Below are 25,852 nucleotides of genomic sequence, written 5' to 3' on the forward strand. Positions count from 1 at the left end.
TCCCTGTCCTCTCTCGCCCTCCCTTTGAGGATATAAAACTTACTGTTTGTGACCAAGTTGCAAAAAAAAAATAAAAAAATGCAGTGTTGGTTTCCCGCTGAGGTAAAAAAAAAAAAAAAAAGAGCAGGTTGCTTCCTAACCAGAAAACTTACTCAAAACGCAGAAAACCCTCAAAGCCTGCCAGATACATTAGAAGCCGCAGCGAGTAGCTAGAAGTCAATTCATCATTATGTTTTATTTGCTTATGGTGCACGCTTCAGAGAAAATATTAAATTTTGAGTAAAAGCAGGGGAGAATGTGGCATCGCAGTAAATATAATGGAGATACTTGGACAAATATATTGAAAACAGATGTTGCAGGAATAGTCAACAAAGTCACATGAAAGCGAGCGCTGAGTTAGGGAGAATACAAAGTCTGCATGTCCATGTTTGACAACATCTTCCTTTCTCTGTCTGCCTTTCAGATGGAGTTTGACGAGAAAGAACTCCGCAAGGAAATCAGCTACGCTATCAAGAACATTCATGGCATCAGGCACGTCCGCCTTCCAGCTCACCCTCCACCCTTCCCTCTGTTCTTTCTCTGCTTCACCTCCCATCTCTTTGTCTCAGTCACATCTAACCTGCAACTACCCTCTTTGCTAATCCAAGACAGCAGTAACACAAATTGAGGGCTCTGCTGCACACTAAGGTTATACAATATACTTCAGCACAGGGTCGTTTGGGAACAGACGCAGCTGGTGACTGCTGCGTACCCTCGTTTTTTATGTGGTTGCACATTCATGCTGATAAAAGGGCTTTTCATCTCTGTACCTTATTTCTGGGATGTTCTTGTTCTCTCTTCCTGATGATGTGCATGTTTACTGTCTATTTTATTTCACCCCAAAAATTAGGCTACGTTTTGATTTAGAGTTTTGTTTGTCAAAATCAAACTACGGTGTATGGCAAAACTTGTGGGTTTGTATATATATATATATATATATATTTATATTTATGAAACATAAATGAGCTGTGCAAAGAAATCATATTTAATATATTTCCATTAGTGCCAAAATATTTAGGATTTCTATCCCTTCTGGTTTCTGCTTCGTTCATGTATATGTCTTTAAAATGCCAGATAGATGTTTACCAGGATGTAAAAGCAAGATAAAAAAGAGTTGCTCTTCACATTTTGATGTAAGAAAATCATGCTTCTGGTTTAAGTATGTTTTAAAATAACGAGAGCTGAGCAAAACACGACGATTATGTGCAACAAACAGACTTATAAAAAAAAAGAGTAAGATAACATGTAGACTAAACAGGATAATACAAAAAATCAAGAAATAAGAAACAAAACAAATATTAAAAACTGAAATTGTAAAACCAAAATGTAAATTTCGTTTTAGCTAAAATAAATATCTGACCCCCAAAGTTGCTCTGATTTTCCGTTTAGTTATTTGAGAAACAAAAGTGTGAATAATTGTTTTGAGCCGTGGTTAGATTTGTTTAAATGTGGATTACTGCACATACACTGCTTAACAGTTTTATTAAACCACCACTAACTTTAAGGTTAATTCCACAGCAGCCCTAAATAACAGTACTGGTTATTGTATAATCCACCAATATAAACAAGCTCTTTAATGGAAATTATATAGTAAAATTATTGTTGTTATCCTTGAATTTTTAAATTGATTGTTTTATTATAAAAAGCTGAAAAATAGTAAAGAAAATTATTGTTTTTATCAAGATGACAAAGTTACAGTTCTTTTAGTTTGAAACTATTTTTTAAAAAGTCTTTGCTTTTATGACAGGTGCTCTATTATATTTGTTAAGCCCTGTATGTAAAATACTTGCTGTGATGCTTGATTATAAAAGGTATATGACTAATGTGAGCAACACGACGGCCTCTTTGGTCTAAAACAATATAACAATAACTGAATATTTGCTGTGTAGGATCACATCCCGGTTCCTTGCCTTTTCCTGTCTTTTGCTGAATTTTTGCTTGTTTCTGTTTAAAACTCAGAAGTGGAGGGTAAATCTTTATAATTAACACTCTCCTCTCTACCCAACCCTCTTTATTCCTTCTCTTTTCTTTCTTTCCACCAACTCCTCCTCCTCCTCTCGTCTTTCGGCCCTGTGGCTGCTTCTCTCTGTGTCGGGCAGAACTGGCCTCTTCACCCCGGACATGGCCTTTGAGACCATTGTGAAAAGGCAGATTGGGAAGATTAAAGAGCCTTGCACCAAATGTGTGGACATGGTCATTTCTGAGCTAGTCAATACAGTTAGGCAGTGTACCAAGAAGGTAAAAAAAATAAAAGCTAGCACTTTTTTTCCTTGCTTTCCACCTCTTCAGTCCCTCTGCTGTTCGCTCCCTTTCACTCTAACCACCTGACTCCCTCCAGCCCTCGCTGCTCTTGGACAGCGAGGGGACGCCTGGAGCGGCAGGGTGGGCTGCCTGCCCTACCTTACTGTAGTACCGTGGAGGGTTTGGCTGGACAGGCTGGCTGTGGTAGATGGTTGTGCTGAAGAAACAGAGTGGGGACGCTGAGCGATCATCAGAATACGTCTGCCTTAGAAAGCTATCAGAGCATTCAGTGATGCTCGGAGTAAACTGATGGGTAACATCACGAGGGCAACACCCTTTCCACCTTTTCTAGTGCAAGCTAGACAAACACATACACTGTCTTTCATTTCGAATACCTGGCAAGCGTATTGGATGACCTCAGTATCCGAACTTTCTCGTGTGTGAGATTGCAGCCGTGCACCTGCAGCTGACGGGAGCCATGACAATTACTGCTTAACTTCACGCCTCAGGGGCTGCACTCTGAGCGTAAGATGAGAGAAAGCGGGGCCAAAGAAAAGAACAGCAATCTTTATCCACTCGGATCGGCTGTAACCAAACAAGTTCAACGACAACGCTGGGATGATAACTATCATGATCAGACTCCCTCTGGAAGTCAGAGGAGAGCTGGGTGGAGAGGGGTTTGACACCAGGGGAGATCAGGCTGTTTTGGCTGGAGGTTGGGGTGCACAGCTGCGGTCTCGTGGTGTGTTGCTTGGAGTTTTTGGCTGGCAGAGTCACGCAGGCTGGGAGCTCTTTCTATTTCTTTCAGTCTCCTCCTCGTCTTCTTTGTTCATAGAGAGAGGCTCCAGCACTGTCCTGTTTTAGGATGGCTTTAGGTGGAAACCAAATGTCTCACTTGCACTTTCTTCCTTCTGTGCTGTTTATCCTCCCCCCCCCCCCCCGCCCATCCCCCCCCGTCTTTGTCATCTTCAATCTGTTCTCCTGCTTCATCTCCAATTTTCACCTGCCTCATCTGTTTACTGCCCCTCTCCCTCACCATCTGTTCTCACGGCTTTCTTTTAAATTGGTCTCATCTTTTTACTGTATTTCCTTTCTACCTCCACTTACAACTCTTCATTCGATGCTTTTAATTTTCCTCTTTCCCCACCTATTTCTTCCATTTTTATTTCTTTCCTGCTCCTTTCTCTCTCTCGTACTGCCTACCTATCTCTACAGGACGGGGCTATTCACCCCCGACCTGGCTTTTGAAGCCATAGTGAAAAAGCAGATCCAAAAGCTGAAGGAGCCCACACTGAAGTGTATAGATATGGTAGTGAGTGAACTCACCTTCACCATACAGAAGTGTAGCCAAAAGGTAAAATTTTAAAGAGAACAAAGCCACTTTCGCTATCTCTGTTAATCTTACAGGTAAGGGTAGACTGATAGCTGGAGATTTCTTTTTACCCATACTTTATATAAAGAGATATATGAGAGACAAACAGTATTTGTATCCCAAAAACACCTTGTATATTATATTTATTGGTTATAAGGAAGAAAATCATTTTTTAATGCAATGACTGGCTAATATTTCAAAAATAGTGCCAATGCTATATTTTATACATGTTAAATAATGTTATATGAAGACTTTGCATAAAAAGCTACGTTGCTGTGCTAAAGTCTTATATCTTTATATGGGAAAAAGGTGCAGCGATTTATTGAAATGTGTACAAACATATGTGGCAATGCAGAGCTTGTACAATACTAATGACGTCAAATGGCTGCATAATTAAATGGTACCCCATGAGCCACATTGTGCTGCTCTGTAAAAGTAGTAGTGCACAAGTCTGATGACTCCAGAGACTCCACTGACTCCACTTTAATCAGCTGTGATAAACATAATCAACAATTACAACGTCTTTGATTAAAAAAGCATTTTTTAATTAAAAAAAAGACACAAAACCCCCAAATTAGGACATTTTTAAGTGACATAAAATGTTGAGCAGTATTTGTAAACTGACCCACAATAAATAAAGAATGAATGAATTAATGTAAGTTTTGAAACACACTAAACTTTAATCAGCACTTATCAGTCTATCCTTGCTCCGTATGTAACCACGTAACCTTTATTGTAACGAAACTATCGTTATCATTTGTTTTTTTTGTCGGTTATAACCGGTCTTATATTGACAACCAAGCATGTTAGACAACTTTTTGGTTTTCTTCCACAGTATATTTCATGATGTCTAAAAACCATTTGATTTAACCGGATTAAAATCACACTTTTTCTGTCTCTGTCAGTGTGGTTTAATATACCGGAGTGACTGGTTGTGTACTTCCACTCATTGACTAACTGACGTGATTCGAGCGTCTCTTTATTTCTTCTTTCATTTCTCTTTCGTCCTCTCCGTCCCGTCGTCCTGCACAAACCTTTGAATGGCTGCTTCCTCGCTAAGCGACTGACCAGCACAGAGTAGCAGTGCCGCCTCCTTTGGATTTCTCTTCACTGTCACGCTTTTGCAGTTATTTCACTGTATCAAAAAGATACTGTAATATAATACCCAGTGTTTGGGAAAATCCACAAAGGGGGTCAGTTTGAAGTCTTCCCACACCTCCCCGTCCTCCACCCTCCACCCTTTCCCTGCTTCTTTGCATTGCATGCCAGCCCGAATCTCTTCTCTCCACTGTTCTTTTTTCAGTGTCAGTTCTGAAGTCACTGACCGCAGCAGCAGATTTTGACAGATCGTGTCTGTCGTCAAGTTGCGTTGCATCTTTCTACCTGCATAAATTATCTGCTTCCATATGGCACACGTAACTTTTCGCATGAAATGCTTCTCGTCAAAACAGTCTCCCTTCGTAACGGCACAGTGATGCCGTTGTTAGTAGTGTGTGCCTTCTAAATAAAATCAACATTCTGATTGGGAAATATGCTTCAGATTTGCCTCCTCGGTCCTCTAAAACTTTAAATATGCAGTGTATGCTGTGTGATGTTGAAAAGCCTCATTATTATTGGCAGTAGGACCTGAAAAAGTCACTTATTTAATTCAAATACTGGCAAAAATTATTTAAAATGTTTCTTCTTTATTGGTGTCATCTGCTCTGTCAGTGGATCAGACCTGGAAGGCGCTAAATAAGCTCCCAAACAACGAAAGAGGCCAATCGGTACCTACTCACTAACCCTCCAAAGATGCACTGTAACTTGTACGAAAGCCTTTCTTTCTCGCGCTGCGATTATTTGATTTTTTTTGCTTTTCTCTCTTTCCTCACACTTCTCCAAATGTGTTTGTGTCACATTGGAGACCCACCAGCGTCTGCGTTCGTGGGTTTTTGCAATGAGCTCATGGAAAAAGACCCACAGTGTGCTGGGAAAAAGAAAGCTTTTTCTGCCAGGAACATTGTTTATTCTGTGTTTGTGGTGAAAAAGAAGAAAAATCACAGACTTTGCTCTATTCTCTTGCATTTGTTACACGGTGGGAACGAATACACATTTGGCACGTATTATTTAATCTAACACAAGTCAACACCCACTCAGGGTGAGCAGTGACTAGAGCTGAGTCTGCAATAAACCCAGACCCCCTCAAACATACCGTGTTTAATTGTGTTTCTGTAACGTATTTTGTTGTGTTGTGGAACTGTGTGCTGTGGTTCTGTGAGATCTTTTTTTTTAAAATTTATTTACTGAATCTTGTACATTGACGTGTGACAGTGTGTGCATGTGTTGGGATCTGTGTTTGTTTTTTGGGCTACTTACCTGCCGTTTTCTGTGCTCACAGCTGGCTCAGTACCCCATGCTGAGAGAGGAGATGGAGAGAATTGTCACTCAGCACATCAGAGACAGAGAAAGCCGTACTAAAGGACAGGTAAAGCAGACAAACAGTGTGTATGGTGTAAAGTGTGTGGGGGGGTTGTGATGGTGTGGAATGGGGTACGTTTGTGTAAAACAATGATATGGATGAATTGTTTTGTCATGTTTTAAATCAGCGTGCATCCTGGTGTGTGCTGGAATTTGTCATTGTTCTATATAATAACCGCATCAGGATGTCTTAGTAAGGAAAGTGCTTTGTTGTCTCTTAAAGTTGTGATATTTTGCTTGAAGGCGGGCTGTGAGATCTTTTTACTGGTCTGTTTTCAACTAGTGGTCCATTATCTCAAAATTTCCATGTCTGCAAACCATTTTCAGTTACAAGCTGCTCCTATTTAGGGCTTTAATCTTATTTCATATTCATTTTTTTTATGGAGAATATAATAATTTGTAGTGTAGAAAGTATTTCTGCAAAGAAGCAGGGGCTTTTAACAGTTCGTTCTTACTCACTTCCCTGCTGAAATAGTTTTTCTTAAAGTATATCAGTTTAATTTGACTTATTGACCAATCACAGTGCTTAAGACTATAAGTCACATTTAACCATAAATTCATACAGCACTTTATTCTAAACACTTCAAGCACTTTACCTAAGTGACATACGCCCAATATACACCCGCCAGCCACTTTATTAGTTGCACCTTGCTCGTACTGTTCTAGACCCTGTTTTACATCAGAACTGCCTTTATTGTGTGTAGCAGAGATTTACTAACATGCTGGAAACACTCTTCTGAGATTTTGGTCCATTTTGATATGCTAGTATTACACAGATGCTGCAGGTTTGTCAGCTGCATATCCATAATCCCTGCTCTGTGCTCTGTGGTCATAAAGGGATCGACATAGTCACCAACAGTGCTCATAGTTTCTATGATGTATATATGATGTATATATAATGATCAGTGGCAGCCGATGTGGTCTACTGCTGAAGCCTATCTGCTTCAAGGTTTGATATGTTGTGCATTAAGAGATGCTCTTCTGCATACCTCGGTTGCTTTCCTATCAGCTTGAAGCAGTTTGACCATTGTCCTCTGACCTCGAGAACCAGCAAGGCATTTTTAGCCAGAGAATTGCTGCTCATTTTCTCTTTTTTGAACCATTCTCCATAAAACCCTAGAGATGGTTGTGTGGGAAAATCCCAGCAGATCAGCAGTTTTTGAAATACTCAGACCGGCCCATCTGGCATCAACCATGCCAGACTCAGAATAACTTCAATCACCTTTCTTTCTTATTCTGATGCTCATTTTGAACGTGAATAGGTCTTGACCATGATTGAATTAAATGAAAGGGTGTACCTAATGCAGTGGCTTTTGAGTGAGTTGACGTAACACGTATGTCTTTGGGCAGAAGCCAGAGCACTCTAATGAAGCCCATGTAGGAACAGGAAGAACATGGAAACTTCCCATCTGGGTTTTGAATCGGGAACTTCATGCTGTGAGGTGACAGTGTAACCTCTGTGCTGCCTCGTTCCCCTATAATTTTCACTGAATGCTATGACCTTTCCAAACATTTCCGTGTAAATGCACACACACACACACACACACACACACACACACACACACACACACACACACACACACACACACACACACACACACACACACACACACTGTTACGAGAAAGAAGTTTAAAAAAGGCAAACTCCAAGAAACCAGTTTTGTGATGTTGCATTGCTCTGTGTGCATAGTGATCATAAAGATTATTCAGATTCAATGATACATAGAAAGTACCTCAGATTTAATTCATTGAGTGCGGCTGAATTACAAAATGAAAGCTGGGGATCAGGGCTCCAAAATATGATATATAAGTATAAAACTGACTGTTTTACTCTCTCTGTTCAGGTGTTGCTGTTGATAGACATTGAGCTGTCCTATATGAACACTAACCATGAGGACTTCATCGGATTTGCCAAGTAAGTTTAGAAATCTGCTGCCGCTACAGTGGAAAGTCTTTACTACTTAAGGTCAAAGTACAGTATCGCATGTCTTGTTGTGCAGTGCCCAGCAGAGGATCAACCAGATGAGCAAGAAGAAAGCAGCCGGCAATCAGGTACTCCGATCACTAACAGGCAGACACGCTGTCTGTATTCTTGCTTAATAGTGCAGAGCTGTGCTGTTCACTCCAGGCCTCTTTCAGCTGCTGCAACACGATGATTCCACTCCTCCAAATATGTTTTGTCTGTTGGCAAGCAACGTGCCAGCTGAACTTTATGAAGTTTTACCCTAAGGCTTAGCTCTGTTAGCACTCAGCTCTTGTGTTTTCGCTCATGGTAAATGTTGCACAGCTATACGGTCTATGGTTACAGTGGGCAACAGCCCATTGGTTATACAATGCCACAACCCTGTGCTGCTCTTGTACACGTTACACAATAATGGACAACACTTGTGTGGTCACGAAACAGCTTGTCCTTTTGGTGAAAAACCATGATAGCTCCTGCGGTTTAAAGCTTTAAAGACAACAACAGTTATTATCTTGCCACCCAATAGAAAGCCTTCTAATTAAAAAGAACAACACAGTACAGTAACCGAATATTTAAGTGTAATGGCTACATATTTATGGTTCAGTAACAGCTTTTGGATGACGTTGCTTTTTGAAAGTGTTTTGAAGCGCTTCCTGTGCATTCTTCTTCTACTTTTAGCATATTTTTATTTTACTCTCTTTTTCTTCTTCTTCTTCTCAGCTCTATATGTTTTAGTATCTGTCATTTTGTTGCCTTGAGTTTCCTCTGAGTGTTTCCTTCTTTGCTCTCTTTCGTCCCTTCCTCCTTCTCTCTGTGGCTTTTACACTTCAGGATGAAATCATGGTGAGTAGTGTGGGGTGTGTGATTCTGTGCATATCTGCAGGTGAGCATTTGTATGTATGAGCTCATATCCATACACGTTACATATATCAGGATTTATGTGTTTATAAATGTTTAAACTTGTATGTCTTTTATGTATTTTAGGCTGTAATTAATAGTGGATACATGAGTGTGTGTGTGTGTGTGTGTGTGTGTGTGTGTGTGTGTGTGTGTGTGTGTGTGTGTGTGTGTGAAATAACATTCAGAGTAAGTGCTAGTAGATTAGCAGGTGGCTGTAGTTAGAGATGCTTGGCTGTTTCCTTGTTCTCCTTTTTCTTTTAGCTATGTCATCCCCACAGAAACACAATTACATTTCAGGGTTGTAAATATGCCATAAAAAGCTTTTGTGCACATAAAAAGAAGTGTGATTCTCTGTTATATAATGTTATTTTGTGTGTGTGTGCGTGTGTTTGTATGTTTGCGTGAACCCCACATGCATCTTTCAGAAAGGCCCAGTTTGGAGATGTTCAGTGTGGCTTTGGCTCTGCAGTTGATTTGCTTTGGCAGTAAATAGATGCCCCCCAGCAGTAGCTTGAACTACATGAAGAGGGAGTCACACGTCTAAAGAAGCAATAAAGACAAAAGACAGAAAAGAAGAGAGTCTGAAAAAATTCTGATAAATATTTTCCCTCGAAATATTGATCAAAGGGGTCTTAGCGTTCCCCTGCCTCTTCTAAATTCAAAGTAACACAGAAGGCCAGAGGACATGAATACCTGCAGACATATGGCATCCCTGTAGTTGTCACTGCAACCACCCAGAGAAGGGTCAAAGGTTAGGGGCACATTGTAAGCAAAGTGGTGAACTTAACATCCTGTTTATAGATGGATATCATTGGCCCTTAAAGACCCTGAAGCTTCTGCTCTTCTCATTCACTGCTGGTCTGACCTCCATGCAGGGAATTTAAGGAGAATGTTATGCTTAAAGCTAACCACACCTTATGATAGATCCTAATCTAAATGTTCAGGAATTATAAACTTTTTATAGAGATTAATTATTAATTATTTAAATGTAGAGCAAGTCCCTCATGTAAAACACGTCTCATTAGACCTCCTTTTATAAGGCAAAACAGTGACAAGACCTAAAGGCGTTGACTCTATAAGAACAGGCTGATAGCCAGATTATAGATTATTAGATTATTTGTCTTTACTAAAAAAAAAAAATCCCAAAATACTGACTCTAAGTAATCTGATTACATGTAAATTTTCCAATGTAATTTTGTTACATAAGTACAGTGTAAACTGTTACATTTAATTGACTCTGGACAAATAAATTTTATGTGATTGGCGGACATTCAGTTTACACCAAGCATGTTTTCCTTTGTTTATTATATATATGATATATTTTTCAGTTGCATTTTCCCCCAAATTACTACTTTATATTTATGAGGGCAAAGAATTATGTCTTTAAGTGTGTGCTGTGGACCCTTATTGTTGTCCAGAAACCATCAGAAGAACATTGAATTGTTCAATAGTGATCCAAAAGACACAAATTAATGGACTTCATAAATCCATCCAGCCTTTTTTTTAAGGGTTTACATTGTCGGTAGGTAATTGCCAGGCTTTAAATCATTTTATTCTGCTTTAAACTACTTTAAAGGGAAACAGCTGAATTGAATGTATGTTATTTAAACGCTCTTGCTCAGATAATTAATCGGCTGCTTCCATTTGCAAAGCTCATACCTACAGTGTAGCATAAAACAGGATCGCATGCATTTCACTGCATGATTTTCAAAAGGTGACACGGGCCACTGCAGCCTCCTTATCTGCCTCGTCCCTCACCCTGCTTGCTGTCCCCTTGCTGCCATCCCAGCAGCCGGCTGTAATGTGCTGGCAGTTGATCAGTCATGTGTATTTGGCCTTTTACTAAATGCCCTATGCTGGCATAGCTTTGTAATATTCTCTCCACATTCTCATTCAGCCGGAGAGAGGAGTTAACGATCGGTTCAAGGTAAATAACCTGCACACCATCGTACTGTATGTGTGACTGTAAAGTGGAGGGAATGAAATACAAGAGAGCTGAGGAGAAAAAAGAGAGCGAGTGCGAGGAGTGTGTTGGTGGTTAGCTGAGCGTTTTTGTTAGCTCATTCACTTCTGCTGTGTAGGTAGGCCTACATATGTGTGTGGTAAATGTCTGTAAATGTATAGGTTGATGGATGTTGATGTTAACTTTGTGAAATGTGCAAATGCTGGTTGAGTTTCAGCTCATTTCCTTTCTGTGTGTCTGCTATATCCGTCTGTTTCTCAGGTGATCAGGAAGGGCTGGCTGACCATTAATAACATCGGCATCATGAAGGGAGGCGCCAAGGAGTACTGGTTTGTCCTGACCGCCGAGAGTCTGTCCTGGTACAAGGATGATGAGGTGAGAAAGTCACTCGTGCACACGGAGTCACACGGCCATGGTGTTTGTGTGTGTTTGCATGTTTCAGTATTTGCACACTCAAAGTCTTGGTTTAGAGTTCTGTTTGCGGTCTGAGCTGCAGACCTGATGACTGAATCATCTGCCCGAAGCATCAGCCAACTGCTTTGTAGTGTTTTCCAAAGAAACATGCAGCGTAAGAGATTCATAAAAGTATGCAACACTGCACTACAAGTACTTGTTACTGCATAGAAACAGAGTTTTGTTTTGAAAGGGAAACAAAGGGTTCTTTGCAGGATAATTGATTCAAAGTTAAACCCGACTGAAACTCAGTTTTGAAGGCTCAATATTTGAAAATCTTATGATGATGATCTGAGGCATGTTGTTTTTTTCTTTTGTGTGTGTTGACCATAATATATAAATAAAAAAACAGAAAAGGACTTAAAATGGGTCATTTAACGAGTTGAAAAATAAACTGGATAGTGCCCCCTGATGGATAAACAATATAATGTCCATGCAGTGCAAATGACCACAGATCAACAGTCTTTTGATTCTTGTGTTCCAACTTATGTGCTGACACAGATTTTTCTGTGTTTAGCAAACGTCAGACTAGTCAGCCGCTCTGTTTTTTGGTGTACTTCAGTTTGACAGGACTTTGGAGTTTGGTGGTTTCATATAATTAGGAAAAAGCTTGTTTGGGAAAAACAAAACTTGACAAAATTGACATTTCCTCACAGTATAATTTGATTATAAAGCATATAGTCTTGTGATCCGATTCCTACTGTATGACACTATGAAATTACATTTTACTGTGGCGGTTTTTCTGCATCTTTACCGCACAACCCGACAGAATTTTCCTGGGATCCGAGTGTTTATTCTCCGTGACCTGGTCCAACATTCATTCCACTGCAGCTATGACTGCTGGTCAGTGTTATCTTCTGCACACTGATATGATTTTCCCTGACATGCTTTGTTACTGGACTTACTGGTCAAAGCGGTATCCCATGATGCTTTGCAGAACTATTAGGAGCTAGCCACAGTCTCACTGTCTCCATGCCTTAGCCACAGCCTCTGTGCGCGCTGACATCAGGCTGTGTGTGTGTGTGTGGTGTGTGTGTGTGTGTGTGTGTGTGTGTGTGTGTGTGTGTGTAGGACTGAGCAGACCTTTCTAAAAAGTCAGGACCCCACAGCATGTCAGACATTGAAGCTGGCACACATATGTGCATACCAGAGCCCTTGCATTGCCCTGTTCCTAATTACACACACACACACACACACACACATACACACACACACACACACACACACACACACACACACACACAAGCTGCTTCTAATAAACCTACTTTATTTCAAAGAAGGGGCACAAAGTGAGAGGGGGACTGGATCGCAGGGGTGGAGGCAGGAGTGTCTCTCGTTAGCTGGTTAGCAGCAGGAGTAACAAGGACCATGTGAGGAGAGAAAGTGGGGAGAAAAGGTAGCACAGATGGGGGAGGCAAAGAGGTTGGAAGGGCTGGTTTGGTACATTACATCCTCCCTCCCTCCTTCTTTCCCAGAGACGTCCTCAAATGTTCTTCCCAAAAAACAAAAGAAACAGTCTGTCATCCTTTCCTCGCCTCTTGCTTTCTGTCTCAGTCTTTCCTTGTCACAGTCTCCTATTTTTTTTACTCCTGTCTCCTCCCTCCATCTGTTACCTCTCTCTCATAATGTCTATTTATTTGAACATGGAGCTGTGAGGACACATGGAGACCTAGAACCAACACCACGTGCTGACGTTACAGCTCAGCTCAGCCTGCTGCTGTAGCTGTAGCCTAAAAAAAAGAGAGACTTTACGTGATGTTTTATATCCGACATTTTACATAAGCCCCTCACACACCAGAGTACTCCTAAGGAATTATGCTGACCACCTGGGTGGAGACCTGCCAAAATACGATGCTTTGTTTAGTTTCAGGGGGAAAAATGCATCAGTGCATGCAGAAAACTCCACGTTTTTGCACACCCTTTTCCACGTATATGCGTTGAAACGTTATTTGCACCATCTTGCAAAATCAGCACACGACTGTTTTATTGGTGGTGCCGCTTGTCACGGGGAAAACCCTCGCCATGGTCTGGCAAACGCATACACACATGGACACACTCCACCTCCAGACACTAATAATAACTTTAGTAGTACTGGTGCCAGGATGTTTTGATTAGTGTGTGCGTGTGTGCACGCATGCATGTGTGTGTGCTCTTAGAAGCCTTCTGGTCTGTATTACCACAGGACATGCCAGTTCTTTGAATTAGGCTGCTCTAAAGCTTAAAGCTTCCCAAAGCAGAGTGAAAGTGAGGGGGATGAGCCACAAATTGAGGAAAAAAAAATGGTTGTAAAGAAACATTGTGTATATGAATGTAAAACACTGGATTTTATAGACTTGTAACGCTTGTGATAGCCGTGCATTGGTATGATCAAATCCATATTTTTACACAAGCATGTGACAACCGCAGTCTCACATTGACAATAGTACAAAGGCACAAATGGCTTGATTTCATTTGATCTTTTAGTGCCTGTATTAACTTTGGGTGCCCTTTTTCTTTTGTGTATGTGTGTGTGTGTGTTCAGTCACTGCGCATGTGTGTGTCTGCCCGGGTTTCCCTGCTCGTGCTGTAAAGCTGCCAGAAAGCCAGACTCTCCTGGTGATCCCAGCTGTAAACATCCTGGGGGGAAACAGCAGACCGCTGCTTTCAGCACACTCATAGTAACATGTCTGCTTTAATGGTGAGCGTGTGTGTGTGTGTGTGCATGCACATGGCCTTTTGCTTTGTGCGTTACGGGTGTGTGTATGTGTGTATATATATAAATGCATATATACTTGTGTGTTTGGTGGCAGGGCTGTAAATGGAAACAGGTTGGTTTTGTGGTGTTCATTCCTGAAGACGATGCTCTGTGATGAGGCACCGTGTGAACGTTTCTTTTGCTTTGGTGTGTTTGCGAGGGAGTGGGGATTCGAAACGGTACACTGCGGGTTTGCTTTATCAAAGACAGGCAGGCCCGAAGGTAAACTGTGGTCCCAGAGAAGAAGTAGAAGCAAGTGGAGGGGGGTAGCTAAACTTGTAACTTTTCACATGACATCACCTACAAACACTAAAACCCACAATTTTCTGTCTTTTTTTGGCGGGAGAGCTATATAAAAAAGCAACAAAAAAAAAGCCAACCCAAAAACAAAACGGTGAACAGACAATGATAGAGTAGCTGCTCTTTCAACATTTCTGTCTGGTGGCTTCCTGCCTCTCTGCACATTACATGGTCATTTGAGGTAAAGCGGCCGCAAGCTGATGCAGGGAAAGCAAGAGGCATAATTGTACATTTTCATTATGAGTGCAGTGTGACGCTGGAGGTTTACTGTGCGCTTTAGTTATCTTTTTGGTTGTTTTTTTTTTTTTTTCCTGTGTGGCTGAACGTTTCTGGTTTCAGCTTTTGGTTGCATAGGAAAATAAACAACATGTTAAAAATGTCTCGCAACCATCACTTATATCTATATGCCTGTGGTGTTTATTTACTTTTTGTGGAGCCCGTATATGTGTGATAAGTTGCTCAAGAAAAAAAGAAAAACAACAACATTGAAAACTTAAGCCTCTTTATTGTGACGATTTTTAAATATTTTTCACAAGCTGAGTCCCAGAGTGAGGTCTTGGTTACACAAACATCATATAGCTTAATAAGAGTACAACCTGATGGGTCTGCTTTCAAAATTTTAGGACTTCTCCATCACTCATAAATCCATCCTGGGCGAGGGCTAGGCCTTCTGCGGTGGAGCCTTTGGGTGCTTTATTTAGGCTCGTGCCCGGGCTGGTCCAGATGGACGAGGGGTGGTGCAGCTGCGTGTTCCCACAGCCTGATGTGCTTGTGCCTGCTGAATGCCCTTTGGGGTGCTCTCACTTTTTTTTTTTACCCCCCCATCCTGCTTTTTTTAGGCAGTCGTCCTGTGCTTCCCCGGCCAGCCTAACCAATGTGCAGACTACTGTACAACCACTACTTCCTGAACAGGTAGTCTGAACACTGGGCAGGCGGGCCGGGCGGCTGAAGGGTAGCGCTGTGGAGGACTCTTTACTCATGTGCTCAGAATCAGAATCAGATATATCACCACACACACTCTTAATCGTACTCACTGTGATTGCAGCCAGGCTCCGGGGCCTGGCTTATCTTCGCAGTCTGACTGCCGCAAAGGGCCGATCGGAGATGATTGAGTGAGCTGGGATGGAAGGGATGGAGGAGGAGGTGGTGGTGGTGGAGGAGGAGGAGGAGCGGGAGAGGTTAGACGGAGGTGATAGGCGCTGATTGGCAGATTCTGTGACATTCCTTCCTGTTTCCCGCTGTGAAAAGCAACATTCCTCACCAAGCTCTATGGGGGAAACACAAACACACAGAAAGTGTTTAATTAATGTTAAATATCAAATATAACACATTTAGAAGTAATAAATCTGTTATATGTAGCCAATGAGCTTTAATTACTCATCGGCTAATTATATGCTTTTTAATCTGAGAATTTTGGTCTTAAATATTAATGTAACAAAGTAACTAGTATTTCTTTGCAAGAATTCTGCATTTAGAAAAGATTAAAGCCCAGCACAGATGCCAAAACACACAAAAATGGTCAACCTATTTAGCCCAAATTAGTGCAGCCTAAGCCCCATTTAGTTCCCTTAAAATTTCAGGCCAAACCGAACAAAAGTCATTAGAGTTTCAAGTAGTTATGGTTAAAAACAGCTGCAAGTGCAAGTGTTGTTAATCTCCCTGGAACAGATCTTATCAGATAATATTTGTGGTCAGCCGAAATCCTCCCAACCCAACACCTCCCTCTAAAACGCCGGAGTATGCAACCTTTCGTCTCCTTAGACATGCGCCGAATGGAAAGAAAGAAAGAAAGAGGGGGATACCTGCGTCTTGGCGATCTCGTTTCGCTTCTTTGCATCTTTCTGCATTAGGTGATGCTTCTTCTTTCCCAAATCCTTGCTGAATTTGCCTGTTCTTTCATTCAGCGCTGCTGCCACACTGCTGAGGGAAACCTTTGCTGATTGGGGTTCAAATGCTCCTAGAGCAAAAAAGGAAAAAAAAGAAAAGAAAAAGACAAAGGGGGATCTCCGGTAGCAGGCAAGGTGGACTGGCTGGAGGTTCGACGTGGCAAGGGACTGGCCACCAAGTTCTCCCTTTGAGAGACAGAAGGAGAAAAGGAGTGAGAGAGAGAGAGAGGAGATATGGAGAGAGAAAGAGGAGGAGCTCGCCGGCCCCCTATTTTTCCTTTCTCCTCTCTTCTTTCTCTCTCCACTCCCTCTGTCTGGCTCACCCCTCCTTTTCCAGTCTCCCTCTTCTGGCTTGCAGGGAGAAAGTGGAAGGTCAGAGGTGAACAGGAAGTGAGACACATTCATTTGGCCTGCGTGTTGTAAAAGTTTGGAAAGGGAGTGAAGGACTGGCTGCAGAGGGAGGGAGCCTTTTAGTGGAAGCGTATGTGGACGCGTTTGCGCTCTCACATGGAGGCATTTATGTGTTTCACAAAGCATTTGCGTGTTCTCAATGCAGTGCATCCCTGCTTTTGATACATGTGAGCATACATATATAAATATATATATTATGAGTATGAGTGATGGATTTGTGCATGTAGGAGTGAGCCTGGATGAGAGGAGAGGCTCCGTAGTCTTTGTAGAAAGGGGCAGGAATGTCGGCGTTTTCTTGGCAAGCGGGAGGAAGCCTTGTAATAACTCCAGATGTGCAGCCCTGTGGTCTCCATCTCTCTCTTGCTCCTTCTGTTTTTATTTCTAAAGCTGATTTCCTCTCCCTGTCCGACTCGAATAAAGAGCCCTTTATGCAGCTCTGCAGCCTTCCCAGCACACACACACAGAGTGGTGGCAAGGGGGGTGGGTTGGTTGCTGCTTGGAAGGGTGACATACGACTGGTAAATCAGAACCAGGGCGAAAGACATGTGTGCGTGTGTGTGTGTGTGTGTGTGTGTGTGTGTGTGTGTGTGTGTGTGTGTGTGTGTGTGTGTGTGTGCAAAAGAGGAGGGAAGAGGCAGTGTTGAGACACAACCAGTCAAAAGTTCCTCCTTTACTTTCTAGGGCTTCACACGCACTCACAGTTAGGTTTGGTCCTTACTTCTAGCAGACAGGAGTAATTAGTGCTAGTGTTTCCAGGTGTGTGTGTGTGTGTGTGTAGTAGTACGTGTGCAGTGTAGTGGTGGCCAAGGCCATGTGTTTGTTTTAGCTGCGGTTTCTGAGCTCCGACCTGAGCTCCAAATCAAAGCAGGCACGATCCCACGAGAGACGAGTCAGCAGTACCGCTTGGACGGCTAGAAAAAATGGGGAAGAACTTCAAAATGGGGGGCGAAACGATGCCCCATGAACAAGGAGGTCAAAAAAAAAAAAAAAAAAAAAAGAACCTAGCAAGCCAGAAAATTACAGAAACCAATCCTCATAAGACATAAAATGGATTAGTGTTGCAGTCGAGTTTAGGGTTTGGAGGATTGGAAAGAGTGAATTTTAATGGGTAGGTGGGGGAAATGCTGCGGTCGCGCTAACATTGTTTCCACTGTTTGGATGACCAGGCAGACAGCTTACTTTTCAGACTCTTAGTCAGGGAAGCCAGAAATGCTGAGAAAGTATGCACATACACGCGCGTGATCTGTGCTCCCATGTTATTCCGTCTTGCCGTGAAATACAGCTGCTTAATACTGTCACAGAAAAACCTCAAGGTTCTGACTTTGTTTTTCCTGCTTTGACAGCAGCTCCGCCAGTTCGTGGGCGAAACTGTGTCTTTCGTGCGTTGCGTGTGGGGAAGATAAGATTGCGGGTGTTGCTCTGTAAATTTATTTAAGAGAGAGCGCTCTGTACGAAATTGTGGAAGCAGCCTGTAAATCTGAACGTCTGAATGTGTTTTAATGTGCGTGTTTCTGTGAAACATTGCAGCTCATTTTCTATCTAGAGACAAACAGCCATAATTCTTGGGTAACTCGGTTATTTTTCCTTTCTCTCACGTGATATTGTATCAGCGATACTTATCTGTTGAAAGGAGCATATTTAAAAAGACAGTGGCTTGAGGAAAGGGCTCAGGAAACACTGGGAGCCTCATCCGTCTCATTTATCCAGCTCAGGGTTGCTGGGAGGCTGGAGCCCGACCACGCCAACAGCGGGTGAGGCCATGAAGACCCTTAACAGGCCACCAGTCCATCACAGGGCCAAAAAAACAGAGAGACGGACACATTTTAGAAGCGCCAGTTGACCGAACAAGCATTTCTTTGGACAGAGAGAACCCATGCAAAAAAGGCCTAGGCCACCAGCGCGAACTGCTTCATCACCGTGCCCCACTAAGTAACTGAAATATTTGTGGGAAGGTGCTTTTTGGCGTTAGATGGGAAAATCTATACCACTTATACTGGTTTCATGAATGTGAATCTAGCGGCAGCTAACAAACAGCCAACCTGAATCTGAAAATGCTCTCTACAGTCATTAATTAATGTGCCATTTGTTTGTGTTTAATAACTTTTATGAAGGGTTGTGTACCCATTTGATCTTTTCAAATCAAGAAGCACATAGATTTTCCAAAACAGCATTTAAAATGTACAGAAGAAATTTTATCCATCCATCGTCTTAACTTATCAACCCTGTCCCAGAGTACACCCTTCAGAGGTCACTACCACTCTGATTATAAAGCTGGGTTTTTTATACATATACAATAAAGTCTAAGTCACTCTTAAGTGCCATCTGTACCTCCTTAGACAGATTACAGATTTTGTGGAAGCAGAGAAAGACAGCATGCCCCCTGAGCCTTATCTTAAATAGCGTCATCAGTTTTTATTTGATAAAATATCAGAGGCTGAGAGATAGAGACACAAAAAAAGAATGTGGTGACATGATTAAGGGGTGATAAATGTCTGTTTGAGATATTAAACATACTTAAGTTAATTAAAGTGAGCGCAGGATGATGTAGCAAGGAAAGTCAGAAAGGCTGTAAGAATGATAAAATCTGTCATGAATGGAAAAGAAGATTTGAGATTATAGAAATGAAGGGTGAGGGACACAGACTGGTTTGTTCATATATTTAGTTTATGATATGATAATGTTGATGATGTTCCTCTTTTGGAAACATGGAGCATAGTGTGAGAACAAAAATGACTACATGAAACAAAGTATACGGGTGACTCCAACCAAATCTGTGTATGCTAGGATCCAAGTGACCACAACATAACTCACTAAGCGATAAATTTGTTTGTTTAGAGTTAAATTAAAGTGAGCTTCAGGTTCAAGGTTGGGGTTGGGCTGTCAGTAGGTACAGGGTGAGGCAAAGTTTCTAGGCAATTAATATAATTGGAGGTAATGGCCGCTGATGTGATGGAAACACAGCTGTGTATGTGTATCTGCGTGGCAATTTTATTGACGTTTAAAAATGTATAAAACATACATTTTTGCTATTTCTGTGACTGTTTTACACATTATAAAATAAAGTGCATTTCTCCAATGATGTATGGATATTTATAATTATAGTTTTTTTTTTAAATTTCGTGCGTTTTTATTTCTTTGACTTTTAGCCTGACACAGCTTTAATGCTCATGAAGTTTCACGAGACTGAATTTACTGCAAATGTATGTGGGTCAGTGCCAAGTTAAAAATTTTTATAAAAGCATTCACAGTGTTTCCCCCGTATTCTGACATCACGTGTTTACCTTAAGGTACATAATCCTTACATGAAAAACATGCGTGAACACTGGCAGACGATTGCGTGCCTCATTTGCTTGTGAGGGAACTCGGGTTTCATGTCATTTAGCTGTGATTGGTTTGTACTGGGAGTTTTGCTGTGAGACACAAAACACACCAGCTGAACATTTGCCCTCCACCAGACAAGATGTGTGGATTTTAGCGTGTGTTTATATAGTTAGTCTGCTGGCCAACCTTTCTTTTACGCTTTGGTGGTCAACGGTGATTGATCACATGTCCTTGATAGCCCCGAGGTTGTAACAGTGACCTTCTGCAGGAGTAAATTCAGGGCAGATAATTGACTGTTTAGCAATTAACCACTAAACAGGAAGGTATCACTAAACTGCCAGGCTGCGTTCAACTGCAGTCAGCATGTTTCATCTCTCCACAAAGACATTTGTTCACATTTGTGCAGTTCCCACAGGAAAATCTCAAAGCAAAGCTCAAAGGCTGTTGGGGGTTTTTTTCTGTAAGAAGGAATGAAAAAAGATAATCGAAGGAGCCAAAACCTTGTCATAAAAAAGAAAATGTGAGAATTAATGTTCATATCGCTGCGAAATTGGACGTTTCAGATTAGATTTGAGTTCCTGAATCATGTGCAGCTGACATGCTGTTATCAAAAAGGCACTTTTGCGTGATAAATGGAGGATTATAGAGTGTGGGCCCTGGCACGTTGCTCAAGGTGATTTGTTAAGAGCATTATTGCGCAATCTTTAGCCAGATGAGTCATGAACAGCTGTGTGTTTTTACACACTGCCCCAGAATAGCTCCAATCCAGCTCTTCAGCGTTGTAATTCTCTTAGCTAAATCATTGTCTGTTCCTCATTTAAATATTGGCAACATGTAGCCTTACTTTAAATAAAGTCCAAACAGCATTAGGTCAAATTAAGTTTCCTCAGATGCCGTCTCTGTTTCTCACATGTTGCTCACAGACCAAACATGGCTTTTGCGTACGTTAGTGGGTTTTTTCGTTACACACAACGAAAAGATGCTCATGTTCACAAACAAATCTTTTCTACAAGAACGTTGTGACAAATCTGTTCCTACAAAAATCTATAAATTGATAAAATTGGTCTGAACAAGTGCATCAAACCCACTGAGCCTCACTCTATACTACTTTCTCCGTGCACCTTTTTTAAAAGAAGTCCCCTCTGTGTTTAATTTTTTTTCTTCCTAAAGACAGAAGTCAATAAGGAAAATGGCAGAAGAATGGAGGGAAAGAAAAGCAGAGGGAGGTGAGGAGGAGGGTTGTGAAAATTACCATTGGCTGCCACCCAGGGCCCAGTCTTTGTGGTAATGAAGGGTTAGAAGCAACGTTATTGCTCCCAGATGCCGTGCGGCTTCTCCGCAGGCCTTTGATGCATGGCCCAAGTCACCAGGATTTTTCTATCAGACTCCCATCAACATACACAGTAACGCACCACCGCACACACGTGCACGCACACATACGAAGACATCCAGCCTCTTAAAACAACATGGATGCTGTAAACGAGTATCTTCATGGTTTCGCCAACCAAACTACTCCGATTTGTTTCAGAGTGTTAATTGGTTAATGTTCCCATGTATGTGTGTGTTTTGGTGTTTACCACCTCCACGTGTGTGTGTGTGTGTGTGAGAGAGAGAGAAATGCCCATATTCGAACGTTTTATGTGTTTGACTCTTTTAGATATTTTTTGGGATGGCGTACGGAGTGGTGAAGTTCCTTTACGAATCCAGAAGTGAACTTCCCCTGACTCTCTATAATGAGCCTGCTCTTACACACTAGCAAAACAAAACCATGAAAAGCACTTTGTTCACACACTGCTCCAAATACCAACTACTAAGTGCCCCGCCTGTAGTGCGTGTGTATGTGGTGTGGGTGTTCGGACGAAAAAAACCCCATAAAAAACCCCCAACAAGGATCACACCTGTGTTTTGTGTACAAGTGAAAAAATGTAAAAGTGTTTTTAAAAAAAATCAAACTAAACCTAAAAAGGTGTATTTTTGCAGCTCAGTCTGGTGGTAATCAGCCTCTGCTATTTCTGCTTTGATGCCAATACAATTACAATCAATCTAAAGAGTAATGGAAACTCTGTGGAATATTAATTAAGTAATGACAGATGGATTTAGTCAAACACTGTGAATAATTTTCTCAAAGCACCTGCCTAAAAAACGTCCCATATAATAAGCAGATGGGATTAGCTTTAACCCGAACACATTTTACGCCCGTCTGTTTTTTAACATAGTATAACCTGATAAAAATGAACAATGTAACCATTATGAAGGAAGGATTTACCAAATTGTGCCCAATAAAAAAGCAAACTAATCATGTGCTTCAAGTTAATTTGCACAACCTGTGCACAGAAGGCGTTTCCTATTTTATATGATGCAAAAAATTATTAGTCTGTACCAGTTAGCGCTTAATGCAGCTTTTTTAATAGAGCGACTACTACGACTTATTAGAAGTTTCACTCTAAAGATCTTTCATGAGGATAACTTATGGTTCACTATGAAAGATGAGACCACGGATGCTCATCTAGAGCTGAAATCCTGCTTAGCAGCTATCAAAATCAGGAACTTTGTGTCCAAGTGAGCCCAAATGACCTGTTGATGAATGTGTGTGTGTGTGTACTTGAAGCTTGGTCCTGTGCAGAGAAAGTGTGCATTTCAGACCACATGTGTGCATCTGCAGGTTTGTTTTCTCATGCATCCCTGCGAGTGTGCTTAACATCTGAAATCTGTAACATTGCCCACTCACACTGCCTGGATTTTATAGGAGCATATGGTAAAGCACTCAAGCACCTACTTCCCCCCCAAATACTAGTACACACACATAAAAAAGAAACACATGCACACACAAGAAACTGGCTGACTGATAATAGTCTTATTTGATGTTGCAATAGGACAAATACATGGACAGTCTTAGCAGATATCTGGTATTCATCAATTTGTTGTTTGACTTTCTGGCATGTGTGGTTGCCAGACTGATCAAACCTCAAACTCAAATCTTCCAGTCTCGCATCATCTGCACCCCCCACTAATATTCAATAAAACTCAAGAAATCATTTGTATTTCTCTCTTACTGTTGCTGTTCTTGTATAACATAGTTATTCTCCGTGTTAGCGTATTTTCTCTTTACCTTCCCCACATCATGTGCACATTCGCTGCCCCTCCTCTTCCCCTGTTTCCATTTTTCCTGACTGGATTTACTGGCCAGAGGAGAGGAAAATGTATGAATCAATCCAAGGTTGCTCACTCCCAGGGAGAGGGAAAGCCAGAGAGTGAGAGGAACAAGGGAGGGGAGGGGGTGAAGAAAGAAAAGAGATGATGGTGAAATTGAAGAAAAAGAGAGAAATGGGGGATGGGAACTCACCAGCTCTATAAAATAATGACGTCAGCTTTCAGCGGCCTGGGGCGACTTCTTGTTTAGCCGTCTTTTTTTTGGGTAGCGGACACCTCGGTGTACGGGCGCTGCCAAATGTGTTTGTGTCTTTATGTGTGTCTCTGTGATGTTTTACATGCATTCAGGGGATATGACCATTTGGCTGCACAGGTCATAAATCCTTTGATGAAGGAGTTTGTCACACATTCAATCCCCGTCTGTCTTGCTCTCTCTGTGACACACACACACACACACACACACACACACACACATGCTGAGGGCAGGGCAAGTCCGTGGTTAGCCATCCAGATGGTTTTAAGGTTAGTTAGAGACTATGCTCAAAAGGTGCTGTTAGGAACCAAAGCAGGGTGTGTGTATGTGTGCGCATGCCCGTGTGTGTGCGTGTGTGTGTGTGTGTGTGTATTTCTGTGACTGTGTTTAGAGAATGTTTGTAACCTCATGCTATTTTTGGAATCTCATTTTGTTAATTCTCATTTTATTGTCGTTCACTCACACACACACACACACACACACACACACACACACACACACACACACACACACACACAGCATATTATGCACCGTGACTCAAGAAACTGGATTTTCTATCAATAGACATTGAGAAGTCCAACCGCGGCATATATATATATGTGTGTGTGTGTGTGTGTGTGAGTTTATTTACTTGAGATAAAGATAGAGATCAGACTGAGCTGACAAACTTTGAGGTTCCCTGATTCATAAATAGTTGGACGTCTGTGTATCATATGTTGTGTGCAAATTTACAAGTACAAGAGATTTCTAGCCTGGAACGCTCTCCCTCTCTCTCTCTCTCTTTCTGTCTGTGTGTTTCTCATTTGTTGCTTGCTCCCCCCCCCCCCCCCCCCTACACCCACACCCCCACCCCCACACCCCCTTGACTCTGCACAACTGTAATCAAAACCACAGACTGTACTTTCCCATCCATCTCCTATGCTTTTCTTTCGTCTGCTGTAGAACTGAATGTGTGAGCTTTTGCTCTTCATTCCCGCTGACCTTTTTTATCCGCTTGTCTCTTTTAGCTTGCTATCTTTTTGTCTGTATCAGCAGCGCAAACTAATGACTCAAAACCTTTTTCACACACTCACCATTTACTATATATGTTACATAATACAATTGTATGCGTAGCTCTAAATTTCACAGCCCAGAGTGATCATAATGCAGCATCTGCACTAGTTTTTCCTTTAAAGCGACTCTTTTTTTATACAGTGAGAGTATCTGCATGACCCTTTCTCCTCTTTATCAGGGAAGTCTTCCTCCTCGTTCTACTCACCGCTGTGTGTCTCTTTCACCCCCTGCAGGAGAAGGAGAAGAAGTACATGCTGCAGGTCGACAACCTGAAGCTGCGCGATGTGGAGAAAGGCTTCATGTCCAGCAAGCATATTTTTGCCCTCTTCAACACCGAACAGAGGTGTTATTAGACACACACATTAACACTGTAACGCAGAAACAACTTAAATGCACCGCAGCATTAAAAGTTGCTCTTTCGCCCACTTTTATGTTTACATTAAATGAGTTTTGGGATTTCTGTGTGACAGCCAGTGAGGATGTAGTTGTAAAGCTTAAAGAATATCTCGATATTGGGGAAGTCTGCAGATAATTTAAAGTCCTAAGTAAAAATTATTCTAATATAAAAGGACAAGAATATAAGAAAAATGAACTTAAATTAAGAACGTAAAGGTTTTAAATTGTGCAGAGTGCCCTTTCCAGCGTTGCATGACATTTTTAAGTATCTACATGTAAGCCAGACTTTATTGTTGTTACTGTTGTAGATAAGAAGCACTAAATTATACTTTGGGGCATTTTAATCCCAAAAAATGATAAAAGTTTTGTATGCAAAAAAAAAAGTAGAATAAAAGTGACCAGAATTATAAAGTAAATGTTGTGAAGTAACAAAAAAGCTATTTTTGTAGTATAGTGGAGTAGAAAATATGAAGTAAGATAATATAAAGTGAAAACAGATAGAAATTCTGGAGGAAAGAACAAGTTCCAAGTTTTTGCATTAAAGTGTCTGTGACTGTATTTAGTTAATAACCTTCACTGGTGGAAGGACGTACAGCTGATGAGACGGGACTATTGGAATGCACTGCTCACACTGTGTCTCCACAGAAATGTGTATAAGGACTACCGTCAGCTGGAGCTTGCGTGTGAGAGTCAGGAAGACGTTGATGCCTGGAAAGCCTCCTTCCTCAGAGCCGGAGTTTATCCCGAAAGGGTCACGGTAAGATTTCATCTAAAGCACACGTGCACAGACAACACTGTGACGCAAACACTCTCACAAATGTGGAATTTTTTTCCAGTTCATATTATTTGTGTCCAGTAGTAGCTCAGGTGGTTGCTGTGATGTTTCCTTCTGCAGTCTCTTTTAATGTTATTGTGTTTCTCATTTGCCATCTGTCCTTTTCAATGTCTTTTATCTCTCAT

At 41.5% G+C, this 25,852-nt stretch overlaps 1 protein-coding gene across 14 annotated transcripts in view; it reads left to right on the plus strand.

Moving 5' to 3' along the window:
- The window catches only part of dnm1a (dynamin 1a), a 51,078-nt gene that overhangs the window by 17,139 nt on the left and 8,087 nt on the right, over positions 1-25,852 (plus strand). For 5 of the 14 annotated variants that reach the window (XM_087843735.1, XM_087843738.1, XM_087843732.1 and 2 more), the window contains exons 9-18: positions 464-531; positions 2,139-2,277; positions 6,030-6,116; positions 7,954-8,024; positions 8,110-8,161; positions 8,904-8,915; positions 10,870-10,899; positions 11,197-11,310; positions 24,730-24,839; positions 25,538-25,649. In XM_087843735.1, the coding sequence (XP_087699861.1) occupies positions 464-531; positions 2,139-2,277; positions 6,030-6,116; positions 7,954-8,024; positions 8,110-8,161; positions 8,904-8,915; positions 10,870-10,899; positions 11,197-11,310; positions 24,730-24,839; positions 25,538-25,649 (795 nt within the window). Of the gene's footprint in view, positions 1-463; positions 532-2,138; positions 2,278-3,495; positions 3,635-6,029; positions 6,117-7,953; positions 8,025-8,109; positions 8,162-8,903; positions 8,916-10,869; positions 10,900-11,196; positions 11,311-24,729; positions 24,840-25,537; positions 25,650-25,852 lie in introns of all 14 variants that reach the window. The other 9 variants (XM_087843741.1, XM_087843739.1, XM_087843744.1 and 6 more) reach the window with 4 other exon arrangements.

This window comes from Neolamprologus brichardi, chromosome 7 (assembly GCF_056152115.1).
Source record: "Neolamprologus brichardi isolate AB-2024 chromosome 7, ASM5615211v1, whole genome shotgun sequence".
Taxonomy (NCBI): domain Eukaryota; kingdom Metazoa; phylum Chordata; class Actinopteri; order Cichliformes; family Cichlidae; genus Neolamprologus; species Neolamprologus brichardi.